The sequence below is a fragment of the Meriones unguiculatus genome, chromosome 4 (genome assembly GCF_030254825.1).
Source record: "Meriones unguiculatus strain TT.TT164.6M chromosome 4, Bangor_MerUng_6.1, whole genome shotgun sequence".
In the NCBI taxonomy this organism is placed as follows: Eukaryota; Metazoa; Chordata; class Mammalia; order Rodentia; family Muridae; genus Meriones; species Meriones unguiculatus.
Window position 1 is genome coordinate 131,251,968 of NC_083352.1, and position 17,650 is coordinate 131,269,617.

The 17,650-nt window shown below is 39.4% G+C and overlaps 1 protein-coding gene across 2 annotated transcripts in view; it reads right to left on the reverse strand.

Moving 5' to 3' along the window:
- Kiz (kizuna centrosomal protein) overlaps positions 1-17,650 on the reverse strand; it is a 97,020-nt gene that overhangs the window by 25,535 nt on the left and 53,835 nt on the right. For both annotated transcript variants that reach the window (XM_021646296.2, XM_021646294.2), the window contains 3 exons: positions 8,972-9,053; positions 2,622-2,787; positions 1,881-1,943 (listed from right to left, as the gene is read on the reverse strand). In XM_021646296.2, the coding sequence (XP_021501971.1) occupies positions 1,881-1,943; positions 2,622-2,787; positions 8,972-9,053 (311 nt within the window). The remainder of the gene's footprint in view (positions 1-1,880; positions 1,944-2,621; positions 2,788-8,971; positions 9,054-17,650) is intronic.

The following is a 17,650-nucleotide window of genomic DNA, read 5'->3' on the forward strand; positions in this document are numbered from 1 at the left end:
TCATTCTCAGAACAGTGTAACTTCAGAGTCTTCCACCCAGCCTAGAACCTGCCCTAGATTTCGCCTTGCCCTCTTGCTTTCCTATTTCTTTCTAAAATAAGTGTAAGGCCAGCAAGTCCACAGAGAAAGAAGCACATTGAAGAGCATTTTGAACACGGAAGTTACCATTATAACTTTCCGGTCAACCGGAGGAAGAGTTTTATTAGTAGCTTCCAATCTTAATACCCCAATGTGATTTGAGCAGAGTAGCCTCAAGCCTCATTAGAAATCAGTTTCATTTATTAGGAAGGTTCCTCCCCCCTAAAAAAAAAAACATGTGATGCAGAAAACCAACAAGGATGATTACACTGTATTGAGAAAGCTGATATTCCAATTGTACCTGCTATTTTTTTAAAGGTCCCATATATGTGGATATGTGTGTTCCATGGCATGCTTTACAAATAATAATAATAATAATAATAATAATAATAATAATAATAATAATAATAATAATAATGTTAGCCATTAAGAAGACTTCACCCAGCCTGGTAATACACAGAAAGTTCTAGGACATCCAGGGCTACCCAGAAAAACCCTGTCTTAACCCCCCTAAAGAACCAATAAACAAATGAACAAACAAACAAAAAAGAACTTCAACTATATAACCCATTTGTGAAATGGCAACTCACACTTTTCAGTTTCCTTCAAATTCTTCTGAGAGTCTTCAATATAGTCCTGTATACACTAAAGCATAGTATTCTCTGCCAACTACTGATAGATGGAGGGTGGGCTCTGAGAACTATGGCTTATTTTACAGACGACCCTTTGTGATTACAGGCTTATAGTCCTAATTGAAATGCATTCAGGGGCCATTAAATACCTATGCACTCAAAGGTAAATATAAGAAAAAGATAACCAAATGACCTCGTGGATATCTGCAATTTAGGGATCATCTTCATTTCTTGTATTAACAACAATAAAAACAAACAAACAAATCACAGGGACCCCCCCCACCAGCATTTTCTCAAATCGACAAGTAAAAACACAATGAACATCACTGGGGGGGGGGAGATGTTTAAAAATAAAGGTATAAGGGAGTGAAATGTTACAAACACATAATAAGTGCTCTCATAGAAACTCCATTTTTTGCTTGTCAACAAGAATGAAAGTACCTCATATGCAGACGCATGCCTCAGAACCTCAACAATGGTGTATTTGCCTGCATAAATACTGAAAGCCAGACCTCTGAATTTATAATGAAGCAGCACGCCACTTTCAAAATAAGGATCTAATAAGTTTACATGTATAACAAATACGGTTCTGTGCGGAATACTAATTGCTGCCTCCTAATGTTCTAAGCCAAAACATGTAATGATACAATTGAGATTCCACCTATAAACACGCCTAATACACGTGCAGAAGTCTTAATAGGTCTTAATGGATGAAGCATGACTAGTGAGAGCTTTAAATTGCCAGATAGCTTTTGTACCTGAGGCACTAGCAAACTTCTATCTACCTTATTTTTTAGAACATTAGCTTTAAGTAGTTTTAAGTTCAAATACTACAGGAAAGAAAAAAATTAAAATCAGAAACATCTATAGTTTGTCATCTAGTAAGTGGACGCTCACCCTGGCCAACTGACAGGTCTCTCATGGCTACAGGTGCTGCAGAGCTGTATGACAGAGGATGTTTCCAGGCTGAGTGTTCAATGGCAAGCTGAAGAGCTCGGTGGACATGGCTATTTACCACCTTGGTAGGTAACACAGCTCACACGTAGTAGTTGAGATTATTTTCTCTCCACCTCGCTAAGTCACTGGACCCACCAACGGCTAACCTTGAATGTCTGGTTACGCAGTAAGACTGCATTCAGTGACTGAAACCGGTGGCACTTGTAGCTTTACCTGTGACTGGAGCCGCAGCTATGCTTTCTTCCTTGCTCTCATCTCCGCAGCCACTTGAAACTTCTAAAAGTTAAAACCACAATTATGAAGCAGACTTATTCTTCAGCACTGGAGTAGAAACTGGGGCTTCACACATGCTAAGCATGCACTCCACCACTGAGCTATACTCCTGGTCCTGTGTGTTTTAGGATTTATTTTGTGTGCAAGAACGTTTTGCCTGCATGTATGTATATATGTATGTGCACCACATGTATGCCGTGCCCGGTGCCTGTTGGAGGCCAGATAAGAGCAGGAGTAAATACACAGCTGTGAACTGCCGTGTGGATACTGAGAGCAGAACCTGAATCCTCCACAGCCAGTGCCCTTAACCACTGAGCCGTCTCTCCAGTCCCTGTATGTGGAGTTTTGATATGACTCTTTTACTTTTCACTATCTCTTCACTTAACAGTTTTTTGTTAACTTACGTCTTGTCTAAAAGGTACGGTAGGTGATTGGTTTAAGATTTCCTACTCTGTAAGCATTTATTTCACTAGGTCTCAACACAACTGCACTTAGGATTTCCACTCCTCAGACTGAGATCATACACATTAACTGGAGTATACCACAGAACAAGAAACACACCATGCGCCTAACACTGAGAAAGGCTTTGGTTAGTGGCATTTTATATGTATGCCTCGAGAAAGAGGATGTGGCACTGCCTCTGAATGCCTTTTTGCTGTGGACACTGCAAACAATAGTTACCTTGTTCCCTTGTAAGAACACTGTTGAGCCGCAGAGTGGGTTTTGCCTCCTTTATTCCGTCATTGTCCTTCAGAATAGACGGCATGCTGCAAGATGATTCATTACTGTGAATAGCTGACCTACGGTCACATTCTTCTGTAAGGACTTTTTTCAATAATGCTGTTGCCTACAGTGTTTCAAAGAAAGCACACACACACAAAAAAAAAATCAAAACAAACAAGAACCGTATTCCCCTTGCTCTCAAAGACTCAGATTTAAAATATATTTTAAGCTAAACTTTACTTAGAATTTGATTTGTTCCCTGATGTTAAAATGTCTTTAAGATCAAAATAAGAGAGGAGGAGAGAGGAAGAGAGAGAACCAGCAAGAAGCTGGGTGAGTAGGAAGGTGGGGAGGACCTGGGCGGAGTTGAGGAAAGGGAACACACAATCGAAATATATGATAAAAATTAGTTAAATTTGCCAGCACAATTTAATTCCATGTATCAATTTTCATTCACAATAATGTTTTTGAAGACTGAACCTTATGTACTACACAAATGTCCTACTTGAGAAACAGATCTGTGAGCTGAGATCACCTTTGCTTATCTGAGACAGCCTAGTCTCCCTCTGGTATACATAAAAGCAGACCCTCAGCCTTCCTTTCTGAAGGGAAGTTTTGCTCTCTCCGTGCGTGAGTCCCGCTTTCTAGACTCATGGCCGAGAGTTGGATCTGTTAGGGTCTGGGGCTCTATGGCTCAGCACTTAAACACACTTGCTGTCCTTGCCGAGGACGTGGTTTGGTGCCCTGCACCTCTGTCAGGCAGCCTGCAATTTCGGTTCCTGGGGCTCTGCCTCCCTCTTCAGAACACGGTAGATGCTGCATGCCTGAAGTGCACATATAGGCACACATATCTATAAATAACTATAAAATAAAAATGAATTAAAGAAGAAAAATACACTCAGCAAAAAGATAACTGACCTGCTTTTGAGTCTTAAATTTTAGCCAAGGCTAAAAGTCTACGCTTGCCTTGGAATATCCTGAGGAGCTGGGGAAACTCCCCTGCTACCCTCCACCCCATATCCTTTTACAAAGGACACTAACTATCCCATTTGTACAGGGAAAGTGATCTTAATCAGAGCCTCCTTAACTAAGTCTTCTAACTTCGAGGTCAGCACTTTGTTCCTAGGATGTAACAATACACTAATCATGAGAGCTGGATATCTGCCAGACAACTGCTATCACACTGTCCACTGCCAGAGTACACACTCTGTTAGAAACTGGTGATTTGCCCCACCCTCATGATAGTGGCGGTGACCTGTTGATTGACGATTATAGAAAATATGAGGCAGTGTCCTCCCAAATCTGTAAGAAATGGCCCAAGATATCACAGGCCAATATGGCTGGTAGAATTAGACAAAGGTCCTCAGGTTCTATGTAGTTGAGTATCTGGGTGACAGGCAATCTTTCAGTGAATAAGGAAGAAATACACAATTCTTGGTGGTTAGCATAGCAGAAAGAAAAGATGTTCAGATGTGAAGGCCACTGAAGCAGAGAAAGGAAGAGCAAGCCCTGAGATTTAGCTCAAGGCCACTGCCTTTGGCTCTAACCTTGCTGCAAGGCTTTTTCCTTCTGACTTTCTTAGGGCAGGTAATGCTTCTGGACCCAGGGCTTATGATAGAAGCTAGAGAAACGGGTCTGGGGTGGTGTGTTAAGGAGTTGTAGTTTTTAGCCAGTGGCTCTGGTGTTAAGTTAGCGTTGTAGCTAGGGCCTTGCGCTGCAGTGTTAATGGTTAGGTGGTTAGGTTCTTGCCTTCATTTGCATAAACTGTCCCTGGATTTTACTTCAATTCTGACAAGTCTATGTAGATGAACTGCTCAGGACTTCTTTTTCAGCAGACTGGGATACGGACATGGTGCCTTGCCCCCGAAGCTAGGCCCAGGCTGGTTCCCATCACCAGCTATCATTCTCACAGCCTCGCAGCCTATACACACCTCTTCACTGTCTGCTCCTCAGGGCTGCAAGGAAGAAGGAAAGCCTCCTTGGACAGCATCCTTATACTGCCCAAGGTACTTTTAGACCCACCCTGATTGTATTTGCCTGTGCCCAGAAAGCCTAGCTATAAGCTAAGCATCTTAAAGTATGAATTCAAAACCAAACTTCACCTTTAGAAATCTGACAGTTAAATCCATAACTTTTTATTTTCTTGGGTTTAAAATAATCTATACATTCTGATAGAACTTCGAGTGTGTGTTTCTAAATATACTGTGTGATACAATTGGTAACACTTTCTTTTTTCTTACTTTTGTTTTTTGAGACAAGGTTATTCTGCAGAGCCTTGGCTGTTCACTTTGTAGACCAGGCTTGCCTTGAATTTACAGAGATCCGCCTACGTCTGCCTCAGATCAGTGCTGGGATTAAAGGCGTGTGCCACCACTACACAGAATAATTTCTTAATCTCTTAACAGTACTGTTTTAGCATACATTTAAAAAACAAAATTTCTAAGTATGCAGCAACATTCTCGGATTTTTTTTTTTAACATGGGTCCTAGAGATGAAACCTAGGTTCTCTTTACTGAATGAGCCATCTCTCAGGACATGTTTTTAGGGCATGTGTTCTGCAGATGTTCCAGAACTGTGCACCTTCTGAGGACCTCTCGCTTGGAAGGAGCTTATCTATTATTGAGGAGACGCCCTCGTACTGCACAGGAGCGAAGACCCAGTGCAGAGTAGAGCAACAAGCTGCTTGGCACACCTCGCGGTGGGACTGAACGGCTTCTGCAGACTCACCTTCTGAAACAATTTTTGCACTGGCTTTTCCCCATGAATCATGCTTACAAACAGCCCATGCACAGGTTTACACCTGTCTGCCACTAATAAAGGCTCTCTTCTAATTAGATTTCTGTGGAGTCCTTGAAAGGAGAATGGGGGTGCTCCACTGCTCTCAGCAGTCTGAAGCCTTGGCCAATACCATCAAGCGGGTCCCTGGTCTTCCTAGAACCAGAAGACAGGTTTGGGAATGAAAGGCCAGGGCACACACCATCTGTAAAATGACTGGTGTTGACACATTTATATTTCAGAGCTAATGTTGTCTCCGCTTTTCTATGAGTGTCACTGAGTGGTATTCTTAAACTTGCTGGCTTAATTCTTCTAGAATTTCATCAGAGTTCAGTTTAAATACGGATCCTGTTATGTTTGGAACTACAAGAATCATCTGGGGTGACTCTTAAAGTATATCCCCAAGTTTGTCAATTACTATATTCAAATACATAAAAATGTGTAAGTAGATACATGAAACTATTAGTGAACAGACACCATACCCAAAACATAAAAAGCAAAGATCAAGGTGCCAAAAATACTGCCACAAAATGTACATATGTATATTTTAAAAGTTCTTATATATCAGTAAAGATAAAATATCATTCACCTAGTAGAAAATGAACAGTGAGGAAGTAGGGGTTGACCGCATCAGAGCAAGGTCAAGTGAACACAAAAATGGAATGTCATTTTTCACCTCTCAAAATGGTTCCAAAATTTTTTGTGCATTTAATTTTAGAAAGAACTCAAACAAATGCTTTATTCATCCATTATTTCTTTTTTAACTTCACGACCTTTCCAGAGTAAGATCTGGTAATGCATAGAAAAAGATCTGAAAGATATATATATATATATATCTTTGACTTGATTATTCTGTACCTACAAGTTCATTCTAAGGAAATATGAAATATTTGAAAACCTGAATTGTGCAAATATTCGCTAAGCCTTTCTTAGTGGGGGGAAATAAATTTAAATGTTCAACAGGCAAGTAAAAGAAAAATAGTCAGGAGACTGTGCATGGTGGGCAGGGCGGGGCTTTGTATAGTGGACAGGGACTATATAAAGCCATTCAAAATGAAACAGAAGAATACGTGATACTATGAAAGGAAATTCACTTTGTGGCAAGCAGGAAAGGAAGTCTCATACCTAGACAGTGCAACATTTGCTTGTGTGTGTGTGTGTGTGTGTGTGTGTGTGTGTGTGTGTGTGTTTTACCAGAGATTGAACCCAGGGCTTTGTGTGTGGAAAGCAAGTGCTCTAACACTGAGCTATAGTCTTAGCCCTAGTTACAAATACTTTAAATATTAAAGGCCATACCTCATATCAACAGTATTATTTATGGACAGTAGCACAGAGGCAGTTTTCTGTTTGACATTTCAAAATTTTGTTTTATTTTTCTGTTTGTTTCTTCAAAGAAATCACATCCAATTCTAAAGGAATCTTACTTTTATAAGGGCAACATGAGCCCAAAGAGAAACTAAGGGTGAGAGCACTTAGCAGAATTAAATTCTCTTTTACATGCACACAGTGGCTCTCACACAGCTTCTGAGGTGTAACGGCAGCAGATGACAGCTCCCAGGTTCAACTACCACTTCCTCATAATCCTTCCTCTTGCTTACAGGGAAATAATTTTCAGTGTTTAAAGAAAAACACATGCACCAGTACCAGTTATAGTTAAGTTAAAGGAAGGGGCTTTACTTGTGCAGCAATTAAAAGACAGAAATAATCACAAGAGCCAGGGAATGAATATATAAGAGATATCAGAAAACAGTCCATCATGTAGGGACCATGTCTTCCGGTAAATAAAATCTGTGTGTGGGCAGCACCAGACCAATTCTGAGTGACATCAGTAAGTGTTCTGTGTCAAAGTTCTCCCATGTGGAAACAGCCCTCACTTGGGAGAAAAGGAGCATTAAGCCACTTTGTATTTCAATGACAATCCCAACTCACCCCCCCCACACACACATAAAGTAATTACAAATTTTTCTGAATTAAAAGCAGGCAGCTCAATTATGTAATTGCCTACCAGGTTGTGCGGGTGCTGACAGATCTTATCTGGTCTCTAGGGGACAGGGAGTTTCTATGGCTTTGGTCATGTGTTTACTCAAGAGAAGGGATTGACTGGAGCAGACAGCACAGGGACCCACAGGTAAACATCATTTACATGTGGCTGTTTAATTAGCCATTTACCCAAGAGATCAAAGTAAATATTCCTGCACTTCATTAGATTTTGAATTTTCTAATGGAGCTTTCTTAAATTTTCAAAATCAGTTACTTTTAAGATTTTCTCTAATGAGAAAGATTTAACCCATCACATCTACTAAATATCTATCCTTTTTCAATACACAGAAACTACTCAGATACCCTATTTAGCTAATCATGGAAGGATGATATGGGCTGGGATATGGAGTAATGGTAAACATGTGCTTAACATGAACAAGATTCTGGCTTCAATTCCCAGCATCTCTCTCTCCCTCATGCACATGTGTGCGCTACATATATCAAAACAGCTTCAGAAAGTGAAACAAGATGTTGTCCTGAGGTTTACAAGGCATGCCATCATTTTGGTAAAAACACTATTCCTTGGTGTTGTACATTTCTTCAGCCATACCTTCATGGTTCAGAAACTGCCTGTTTAGTCCAATTTTAGGAGAAATTGTATTAGCTCAAAGGTCTCCAGCAGCATTCCAAACTCCAGGAGATACGTAACCCTCTTCAGGCTTCCACAGGCACGTGCATTCACTTGTGTTCCCACATACAGACGCCCTCACGCCCTCACACCCTCACACACAATTAAAAATGAACTTAAACAACAACAACAACAACAGTGGTTCTATTGCCTCGTCTGTGTTAGGTGTCCTAGTCTATTCTTTGGTTCCTAACAGCCCTTCTCTGTCACCCCAGAGACAGTTTCCCCAGCCCCACTTAGTCAAAAGCCTATCTCTAAAGGTCACCTTACATGTCTCCATGCTCCCTCCATTGTAAGCTCTTCTCTCACTGCTTCCCCAGGTAGCTGGGCTCCCTTTCTGAGAGCACACATTCTTTGCCGTTTTATCATGTGCGCCCTGGTAACCAGCCTCAGAAGGAGAGTGCCGCGTCTCATGTATTTCTCCCTTCCTACTGGATCTGGTCTAATACTTGTGCACAATGTACAATAAGGGATCAAAAATGTATTTGTTGGTTTAACATGAGTGACTTTATCACATTTTAAAGTATGGCATACAAATAGAAATCAGAATGTTCCAGATGCTCCTAAATTGTGAAGACGCTTTGGTAGATATGTTTAAGCCATCTCCGGGACCTGAATTAACATTAAGTCAGGAGTTAGAGCCTTCCACAAAACACACACAAAAATCCAAGATTAGAAAGTTAAAAATATCAGCCAGTCACAATACCTCATTTACTACTGTTACTATTTTTTCAAATATGTTTATTATTCAGAATATATTACTTCCCCAGAAGAATAGCTTATATAATCTTGGAACTTATCTAAAGAAAAGTTCTTACTAACTCTAACCTTTGTTTTTTACTAAGAAAACAGCCTCACTACATACCTCTTCCTTAAGAGAATTATCACGTTCCTTCACACACTGCTCTTGTGTCTTCAGTAAGTGCCAATCTGGTACTTGTTCAGCTCTGTAAAACAGAAATAAGTGGGAAACACACTACAGATCCATAAGTACATGTAGAAATTGGTGAATTAAAGAGTATTCTCACATTTTTAAAGGCCTCATAGGCAAGTTACAAGAACAACGTATATCAAGAAGAACCTAACATATTTGAGACTACAAAACTGTGTTCAAATCCCCTGTGTGTGTGTGTGTGTGTGTGTGTGTGTGTGTGTGTGTGTGATGTATGTGTGTGTAAGTCTAAGTGTGTGTATATGTGTATTTTATTTCTGGTTGTGCTCACTTATGTGTGCACATGTGGAGGCCAGAGGCCACTGGGTGTCTTCTATTCTCTAGGATCTACATATCTCTTGATCCATTAAGTTATCTTTCCCAAACCTCTCTTTTTTTAAAAACTTGTTTTGTTTTGGTATCATTGCTAACAAGAATTTTCAGCTTTGAGTGCATACAGAAACAGTCAGGAAGTTTTGCAAAGCCAAGATAACTAATGCCTACTGAGTCTGACAAAATGATCTAAACTGTGACCTAGAGACAGCATATTTTAAGACCCACACACAGCCATGCTTGGTGTCAGTAAGTGACATTACTCATATCTCCATCTCAACAACATCCTTATGTGACATTTTTATTATGGCCTACTTAACAATGAAAACAATGACAGTACCATTATGGAAAGTTAAGAAGGAAGTGTGAGTACAACAGTACCACTTGTCCTTCTTAAACTAAATGCATCTCCTTTCAAGAGAGGCTCCCTTCCAGTCTGGTTGCAGGAAACTCATCAGATGAACCCAAAACATCACGAAGCACCAGAAACTAAGGACATTCCCCAAAATCACTGAGATGTGTCAAAAGACTCAGCTCGTCCTCCACCCTCAGGCCAGAGGTGGAAGAACTTGAGCAGCAAAAGGGATACTGACTGCAATGCACTGAAATACAATAAATTCATTAAAAAACAAAAACAAAAACACTGATTCATGTAAAAACAAATATAAACAAACCTTAAAAATGTTTTGGACTACACTCTCTCTCTCTCTCTCTCTCGGGTGTAGGTATGGGTATTATTTGATGTAGTTCTATATAATCTAGGATGCGGAAGTGGATCCAGAAGTGATTGAAGGCATATACTATTTGTCTGAGTCTGGCTTATTTTGCTTAATAAAATGACTGCCACTCCACTTATTTCCCATCAAAGACCATTATAGTTTCATTCTTTATGGTGGAATAAACAGTTCATATGCATTACATTTTGTTTACGCATTATCTGTTGTCAGACACCTAGGCTGATTTCCTAACGGCGACTGTGAAGTTCTACAGTGAACATGCATGTACAAGTACCCACATGGCATGTTGACTTAAAAGTCCTTTGGACAAATACCTAGGACTGGTGTAACAGGCCCCTGTGTAGTGCTGTCTGTAGTTCTCTGAGGGACTCCCACACCGATTTCAACAGCAGCTGGACTCACTTTCATTTCTATCACCAGTGTGAAAGTTTCTCCCACCAACCTTCCCCATGCCCTACATCCTTACCTTTGCTGCTTGCTTAGGGATCAATCTCACTTGAGTAAGACCGACTCTCAGCGTACATTTCATTGCATTCCCCTAATGGCTAAGGCTGCTCAACAGCTTTCAGAGGTGTACTGGCCCTTTATAACATATATTACATTTGTTTATTGATTGCCTGGGTGTTTTGCTTTTGTTTTAGTAGGGTGTTTTTTTTTTTTTTTTTTTTTAGTTCTTTCTATAGTTTAAAGGTTAACTCCGTCAGGAGATGTCTAGCAAAATCTCTCCCATTCTGCAGCTGCTTCTTTACTTGAGCATTTCCTTTGGTATGTAGCTTTTTTTTTTTTTTGCTTCATGCAATAACATTCCTGAGTTACTGGAATCCTTTTCAGAAAGTCCTTGCTTTTGTCTACACCTTGAGGTCCCCCACCCCCATTTCCTATAACACTTTCTGACTTTCAAGTATTACACTGAAACACTTAAACAGATTTTTAAATTTTCTTCAGGGTGAGAGACAGGACTCCAGTTTTATTCTTCTACACGTAGATATCCAATTTTCTAGCATTGTTGGAGCAGCTGTCTCTTCTCCAATGTGCATTTTTGGACACTGTCAGAGCCAGGCGACTGTAGCTATGTGGGTTTAATGTGGGTCCTCTATTCTATTCACTGACCAAGATGTCTGTTTTTGATCTAGCTGTTTTGTTCTATGACTTTGCAGTAAACTTGAGAACAGAAACTGTGACTCCACTAGCATGCCCTACCTACCTAACCTCTGACTTTCACTGTCTAACTTTTCATATCAAATTTTACTAATTTTTATTAATTTAGCCTCCTCACTAACACCCCCAGCCTGTCACTATATAGCCCTGGCTGACCTCAAACTTAGTGCAATTCTCTTTTCTCCTCTTCCTCCTCCTCCATACTGACTGGGACTATAGACAACATGACAGACTGGCAAATGTCTGTCTGTCTGTCTCTCTCTCACTGTTACATTGGTTAAGGGCTTAGAAATCTTATCTTTCAAAAAACTAAGTTTTTGTTTAATTAATTCTTGGTATCACTCTTTTAGTTTTCATTTCATGACTTTCTGCTTAGATCTTGCTTAATTCTTTTAATCTACCAGTTTGGAGTTTATTTATTTATGTTTTCTAAGACCTTTAAGATGCATCATTAAATTGAGTTTTCTTTTTTAATGTAGGCATTATAGCTCTAATCTTCTTTGTTAGAGCTCTTTTCCTTATAACCTATAGGTTTAGTACATCCTATTTTCAGTCTCATTTGATTCTGGAAATTTTAAAAATGTCTTCCTGATTTCATCAATGACACATTCATTCACCATTCAGTAGTATGCTGCTCAGTCTCTATGAATCTGTGTACTTCTGTAGCTGCTCCTGCTACTAATTTCTAATTTATTCTATTAGGATCAAACAAACTATATCAAATTATTTTGATTTTCTTATATTTGTTAAAAATTGCTTTGTGTTTACCGATATCTTCAGTTTCATCAGCTCCTGTATTCTACAGTGTTTGGATGGGATAATATAAAGAGTTCTTCTAAATCATTTGATCTATGTCATCTCTATTTGCTAAATTTTAAAAGATTAAAAAATTCTGTGTATGTACACGTGTGCACGTTTACCTGTGTGTATGTACTTGTGGAGGTGTCAGATCTCCTGGAACTGGAGTTACACATGGCTATGAGCCACCGTGCTGGTACTAAGAACCTAAGTTAGATAGTCTGGAATAGCAACAAGTACACTAAACACTGAGGCATACCTTTGTTAATTTTTATGGTCTATCTGACCTGTCTATTGGTGAGAGCAGGGAACTGAAGTACCCGTAATTATTGTATTGAGTACATATATGGCTACATCCAGCAGTGCTTGTTTTATGAAACTAGGTATACCAATATTCAGTGCATATATGTTTAGAATTATAATAGCTTCTTAAAGGACTATTTCCTCAATCAATATGAAACTACCTTATCTCTTCTGACCAATTTTGGTTTGAGGTCTATTTATCAGGTGCTCAAACATAGATAACTAAACATGTTTATTTTCTAGTTTTCTAAAAGGAATGAAGAAATGCAATCATGCAACCTAAAATAATTTCAGCACCAAGGAAGCTAAAGCAGGGAGCACCTCAGCCCCAGGCCAAAATGTGCCCTTTGAGGAAGCCTGTCTTTAAAAATTTGCAAAGCGAGAAATGTACAGAACAAAGTAATGTATAACATTTCATACTGGATATTAAATGGTATCTGTCTCTATGTGGTCACTCACCAGAGTGCGGACACGGACTATCTCAAGTCATCTTGTTTTTCCTTTTCTGGTTATTTGGGTCAGAACCTCTGTGGTGCTTATACTTCCTGTGTTGTTCTTTGTGTCACTGGCCCCGAAATCTCAGGGTATCTAAGCTCAGCAGTGGGTACCATAACTAAAGGCATCTTTTCATCTCCACGTAACAGAAAAGCTGTCAGCAAGCTTTCTGCTGGCCTTCACTAGATCCCAGCACCTTTAAGCCTTCGCCACTGCTTGGCCCTCTTCTAGAGACCTAGAGAGTTTTATTGCAGTCTATGGCCGACGGTTCAGGCCAGATTTCCAGTACATGGAACACTGTGTGGTTCTGGACTTGTTTTTCATTTATCTTGAGATGCTGTGCATGCTAACAGCCAGAATAGTCTCCTACTCCCCTGACACTACCTCTGGGGTCCCAGAGGGGGCTTTCCTTTTCTTTTGTTTTGTTCTCATCTCTTTTGGTCATTTTCATATTCTCTGCCTCTCTACCCTTATCTCTCCCTCCCCTTTCTCTCCAGTAGCTCATTATGCAGCTCAGGTTGGCCTAAACTCATCAAATCTCTTGTTTTTAACTCCCAAGTCCTGGGATTACATGTGTGTGCTACCACGCCTGTCTTTATTTGAAAATGTTCATGATAAAATGCAATTATAGGTTTAATTCATGATCTTTTTGTTTGTTCACCTTGGCTGCCCTGGAATACATTATGTAGACCAGATTTGGTATCAACCTCAGAGATCTAATTGCTTCTGCCTCCTGAGTATTGGGATTAAAGGTGTGCATCAATATGCCTGGCCCAGAATCTTCTTTAACATGTCCTGTTATAACACAATCATGTTTGACCCAAACCAAAGTTTTCCTCAATTGGAATAAGATGGGTGAGGTCTTAGATTTCTCCAAAACTCTCAAGGATGACTCAAGACTTCCCACTCATTTGATAGAAAGCACTTGATGATGTGGTTCCTAGCACACCTCAATGGCTCTATGAGATGAAGCAACTTTTACTTCTATTTCTTACTAGATTTTCCTACTGGAAAATGCACTGACTTGTCACCTACACATTTTATGAAGTATCTTTGATGTAACAAGTAATTCAATTACTTATAGTTGAAAGCAAGTTTAATTAGAGTGAACGATATTTGCAATTAGGTAAATTAAATTACGGGAGAAGCTTGCTCTGATGTTTAGACCACATGCTTTTCTACAGAGGCAAAGTCAAGGTGGGGGACTTTTGTTACTACACTCCAGCTGCAGCCTCCTTCTGAGTCCAGCCTGGTTAGTTTCTTCTAATTAATGTATTTATTTCTACAAAAAGACAAAGTCAATTAACTGGGTTGTGACAGGCCAAACAGGAAATGAGTGGCTAAAGGAGACACAGGACTTCTGGAAAGCTGAGCTAACCATCACACTTTCCTGACTAATCTCAGGAAACCTGGGGCAAAGAGTTTACAACTGTCCTTCAACAGAGTTTTTCTCAGTCTCTACATGAACACACTAAGTGTGAAAACCTACAAAGTGGTACAAAAATTTGAAAGAAAATTTATTTACATTGTAATGCAAAAAATGAAGTTTGATGTCACATAATTTATATACTTCTCTAATCCAAACGAAGGTATCAGCTTTTCCTTAACTCCAACTGACTTATTACACATTCACAATTTGACCACTGTTTTAAATGCAAAGTAATGCTGTCCTGAGTTTTATTCTGAATTTAAGTAAAATAAAGCAGAGGAAATTTTACATCCTTTACAAATAACGTAAAGCTCACTCCCTTAGCTTAAGAGAATAATTATATTTGGAAGTAGATACTAAGAGAGAGAATTAGTTGCACCTGGAAAAAATACACCAAATGATAGAAGTCTTAACAACATTTTTCATATATGATAAAACTAATTAAAGTGTTTTGCTGAAGAAAAAAACCAGAAAATTTAAATAATTTTATATCCAAATGATGTGAATCATATTAATTCATAAAAGTCTAAAATACGAATTTAGCCCTCTACTTAGTAACAGTAAGCTTTGCATACGAACCTCTTGGCATAACATAAAATTAATTCTTGGCTTAACTAAAACCAATGAAAGCAGTGATTTTATCTTTTTTTCTTCTTGTTGTTTCTTTTTGTGACTAGGAATTAAAAATCTTCACATTATCTTCTGGAGTGTGTTCTAGGACAGGTATCCTACTTTATGAGCACAATTAGTAAGACATTTATGAGTGCCATGTTTTGCCAGGAGCAAAGCAGGACCACAGTCATACCAACATTCATCTATTCAGTAGGCTTTTAGGTTTTCATAACCTGCTAAGCCTTTCTGCCTTTCCTGCCTTATAATTCTATGGCATTTGTGACATTAACTGTCAGACAACAGAAGCAAACCATTCTCTCCAAATCTGCATTTCTGGAATGGCTCACCAAGCTGGCCTGTTAACTATTGTGGCCCTGGGAAGATCATCAGAGAAGAATACTTCATTTGGGGAAGTTCCCTGCTGGAACTCCTGGGAACTAAGGATGCAGCAAAGTTGTTGCAAAAAAGGCAGAGGGGGGCTTGGTGATTTAAATTAATCAGAAAGAATTTGTGTTTCAAAATCTGACTGTTTGTCTCCCAAGGCCACAAACACTTAGCATTTTTTTCCCCAAGGCTAGAGAGTGAGCCAGTGATGATCAGTGCTTTATAAACAGCATCCCTGCTGACAACATACACGGCAATTCTAACTGCAACAGAGCATAACGTTGACAGCACACATTTCTGGCTTCATCTGATTTTAAAGAATGATCACAGTAGAGAAAAGTCTTGGAAACTATTAATTTTACAATTTGTGTTGTCATAAGGAATCACATCTTATGGAAGGCTGACGTTTATATATAGCTTGTAGACCATAGGAAACTAAATCTTTCATAATGGAAATCAATACTCTATTCTGGACGAACAATCCCAGTTTAGCCAATGTAGACCATCTTATCACCGCATTCTCACACTTAGGAGCTACACCTATTATTTATTATAAATTTATTATTCATTTATTATAAATGCAAATACACTTTCTATATCACAACAGCGGATTATGCCAAATTGTATATAAACAGATATAAAAGCGATAAAAAGTAATGAGATTGGTTAAAGAGACTTGTAACCTGTAATCACCAATCAACCCACAAAGCTTAGAAAGACCCCTCCAAGCTAGCTTCTTTCATCACCTTGTAAAGCAGGATTTTAAGACAGTAGCTTTTATTCTGCATGATAAAAATGTGATAGAAAAAGAGAAGTTAACAAACAGGAAGCTTACTTCTAGCTTCCTCCAGCTCAGAGATCATAAATGAAAATGCAGAAGTATTGTAAATTGGGCCACCCAATCCAATGAAGTTTTCTCTGTTAAGATCTCTCCAGAGACAATTATCCTGACTTCTACCTAGCCCACGATGGAACCCCATGTATGTTAGATATAAGTTGAATTTTACTCTTAAAAAAATGTACTTCTCTTCCCTATTTACAATCATCACTAACATAAAACAGCCTATGTGGTCCCTGAAAGATAGAGAAGACAGCACTGGATGGAAGCCAAACAGATACAAAGCTGCTCTGTTTCTTAGCTCATAGGTTCCAACTGTGGTGATCTAAATGAGAATTGTCCCTAGAGACTTACATGTTTGCATACTTGGTCCCCAGTTGACGGAACAGTTTGGGAAGGATTAGAAGGTGAGGCCTTATTGGAGGAGGTGTGTCACCGGGACAGGCTTTGGGGTGTTAAAGATTCTCGCCATTCCTGGTGTCTTTCTCTGCCTCCTGTTTGAGCATCTAGATGTGAAATCTTAGCTGCTGTTCTAATGCCATGCCTGTCTTTCTGCCTGTTACTATGCTCCCTGCCATGATGGATCCTATACCTCTGGAAACGTAAGACCCAAATAAACCCTTCCTTATGTAAGTTGCTCTTGTCTTGGTGTTTCATATAATGCTTCTATTATTGCAAGAGAAAAGTAACTAGGACACCATCCATCAATAGTCTTTAACAAGCAAGCACTGTTAATTCCTGGGCAATAATTTGTTCTCTACAAGTAAACAGTGAGGATATGTTGTAAGAAGAGATATAGGCAGCCCTTTTCCTAAACGCAGAGCTGTGACACTGGCAACACTTATGCCAATGCATTAGGTCCCTACTACAGATCCCATATGATACATATGATGCTATAAACAAAACCACCCAGATGCAACAAAGCTTCTAAGACCATAAAGGGTCTGGAATAGATTTCTAACACAGTAAGGAAGTATATGAATCTTGGCTCATGTTTCACCCACTCTAGAAACCAGTAGCGCCCCTTTTTCCCTATCCCAGGCTTACACTCTTTTCAAGTTCTTAAACTGAAGGACTTTAAATAATAAGGGCTCATTAAGGCCCAGATGGCTGGGCCCCACCCTCAGAGTTCCTGAATCACTGGGTCTAGGGTAGGGCTGAACGAAGTGCTTTTCAAATAGAAGTTCTCAGCTCCTGTTGATACTCTAGTCCTGAGACTCACATTTTAAGAACCATCTTTGGACTAATGGGTCTATATCTGGAGTAAACTTGGACTCTGGGAACACACCTAGTGCTTAGATCTGCTGTGGACCTCCTTGTTGGTAGCTATGGTAGAAAAATCCTGGGTTTCTCACCAGACTGAAAGGCTACATCTCCCTCCCCCTGCCCACTAAAGTATATGTTTTTATATTTATGAACAAACCAAACCTCAGAAACATTACTACCAGAAGGTGCTGAGGATGTCAGTTCACTAATAATAAGAAACAAATACATTTATAGAAAAATAGATGTCTGCCAAAAGGCTG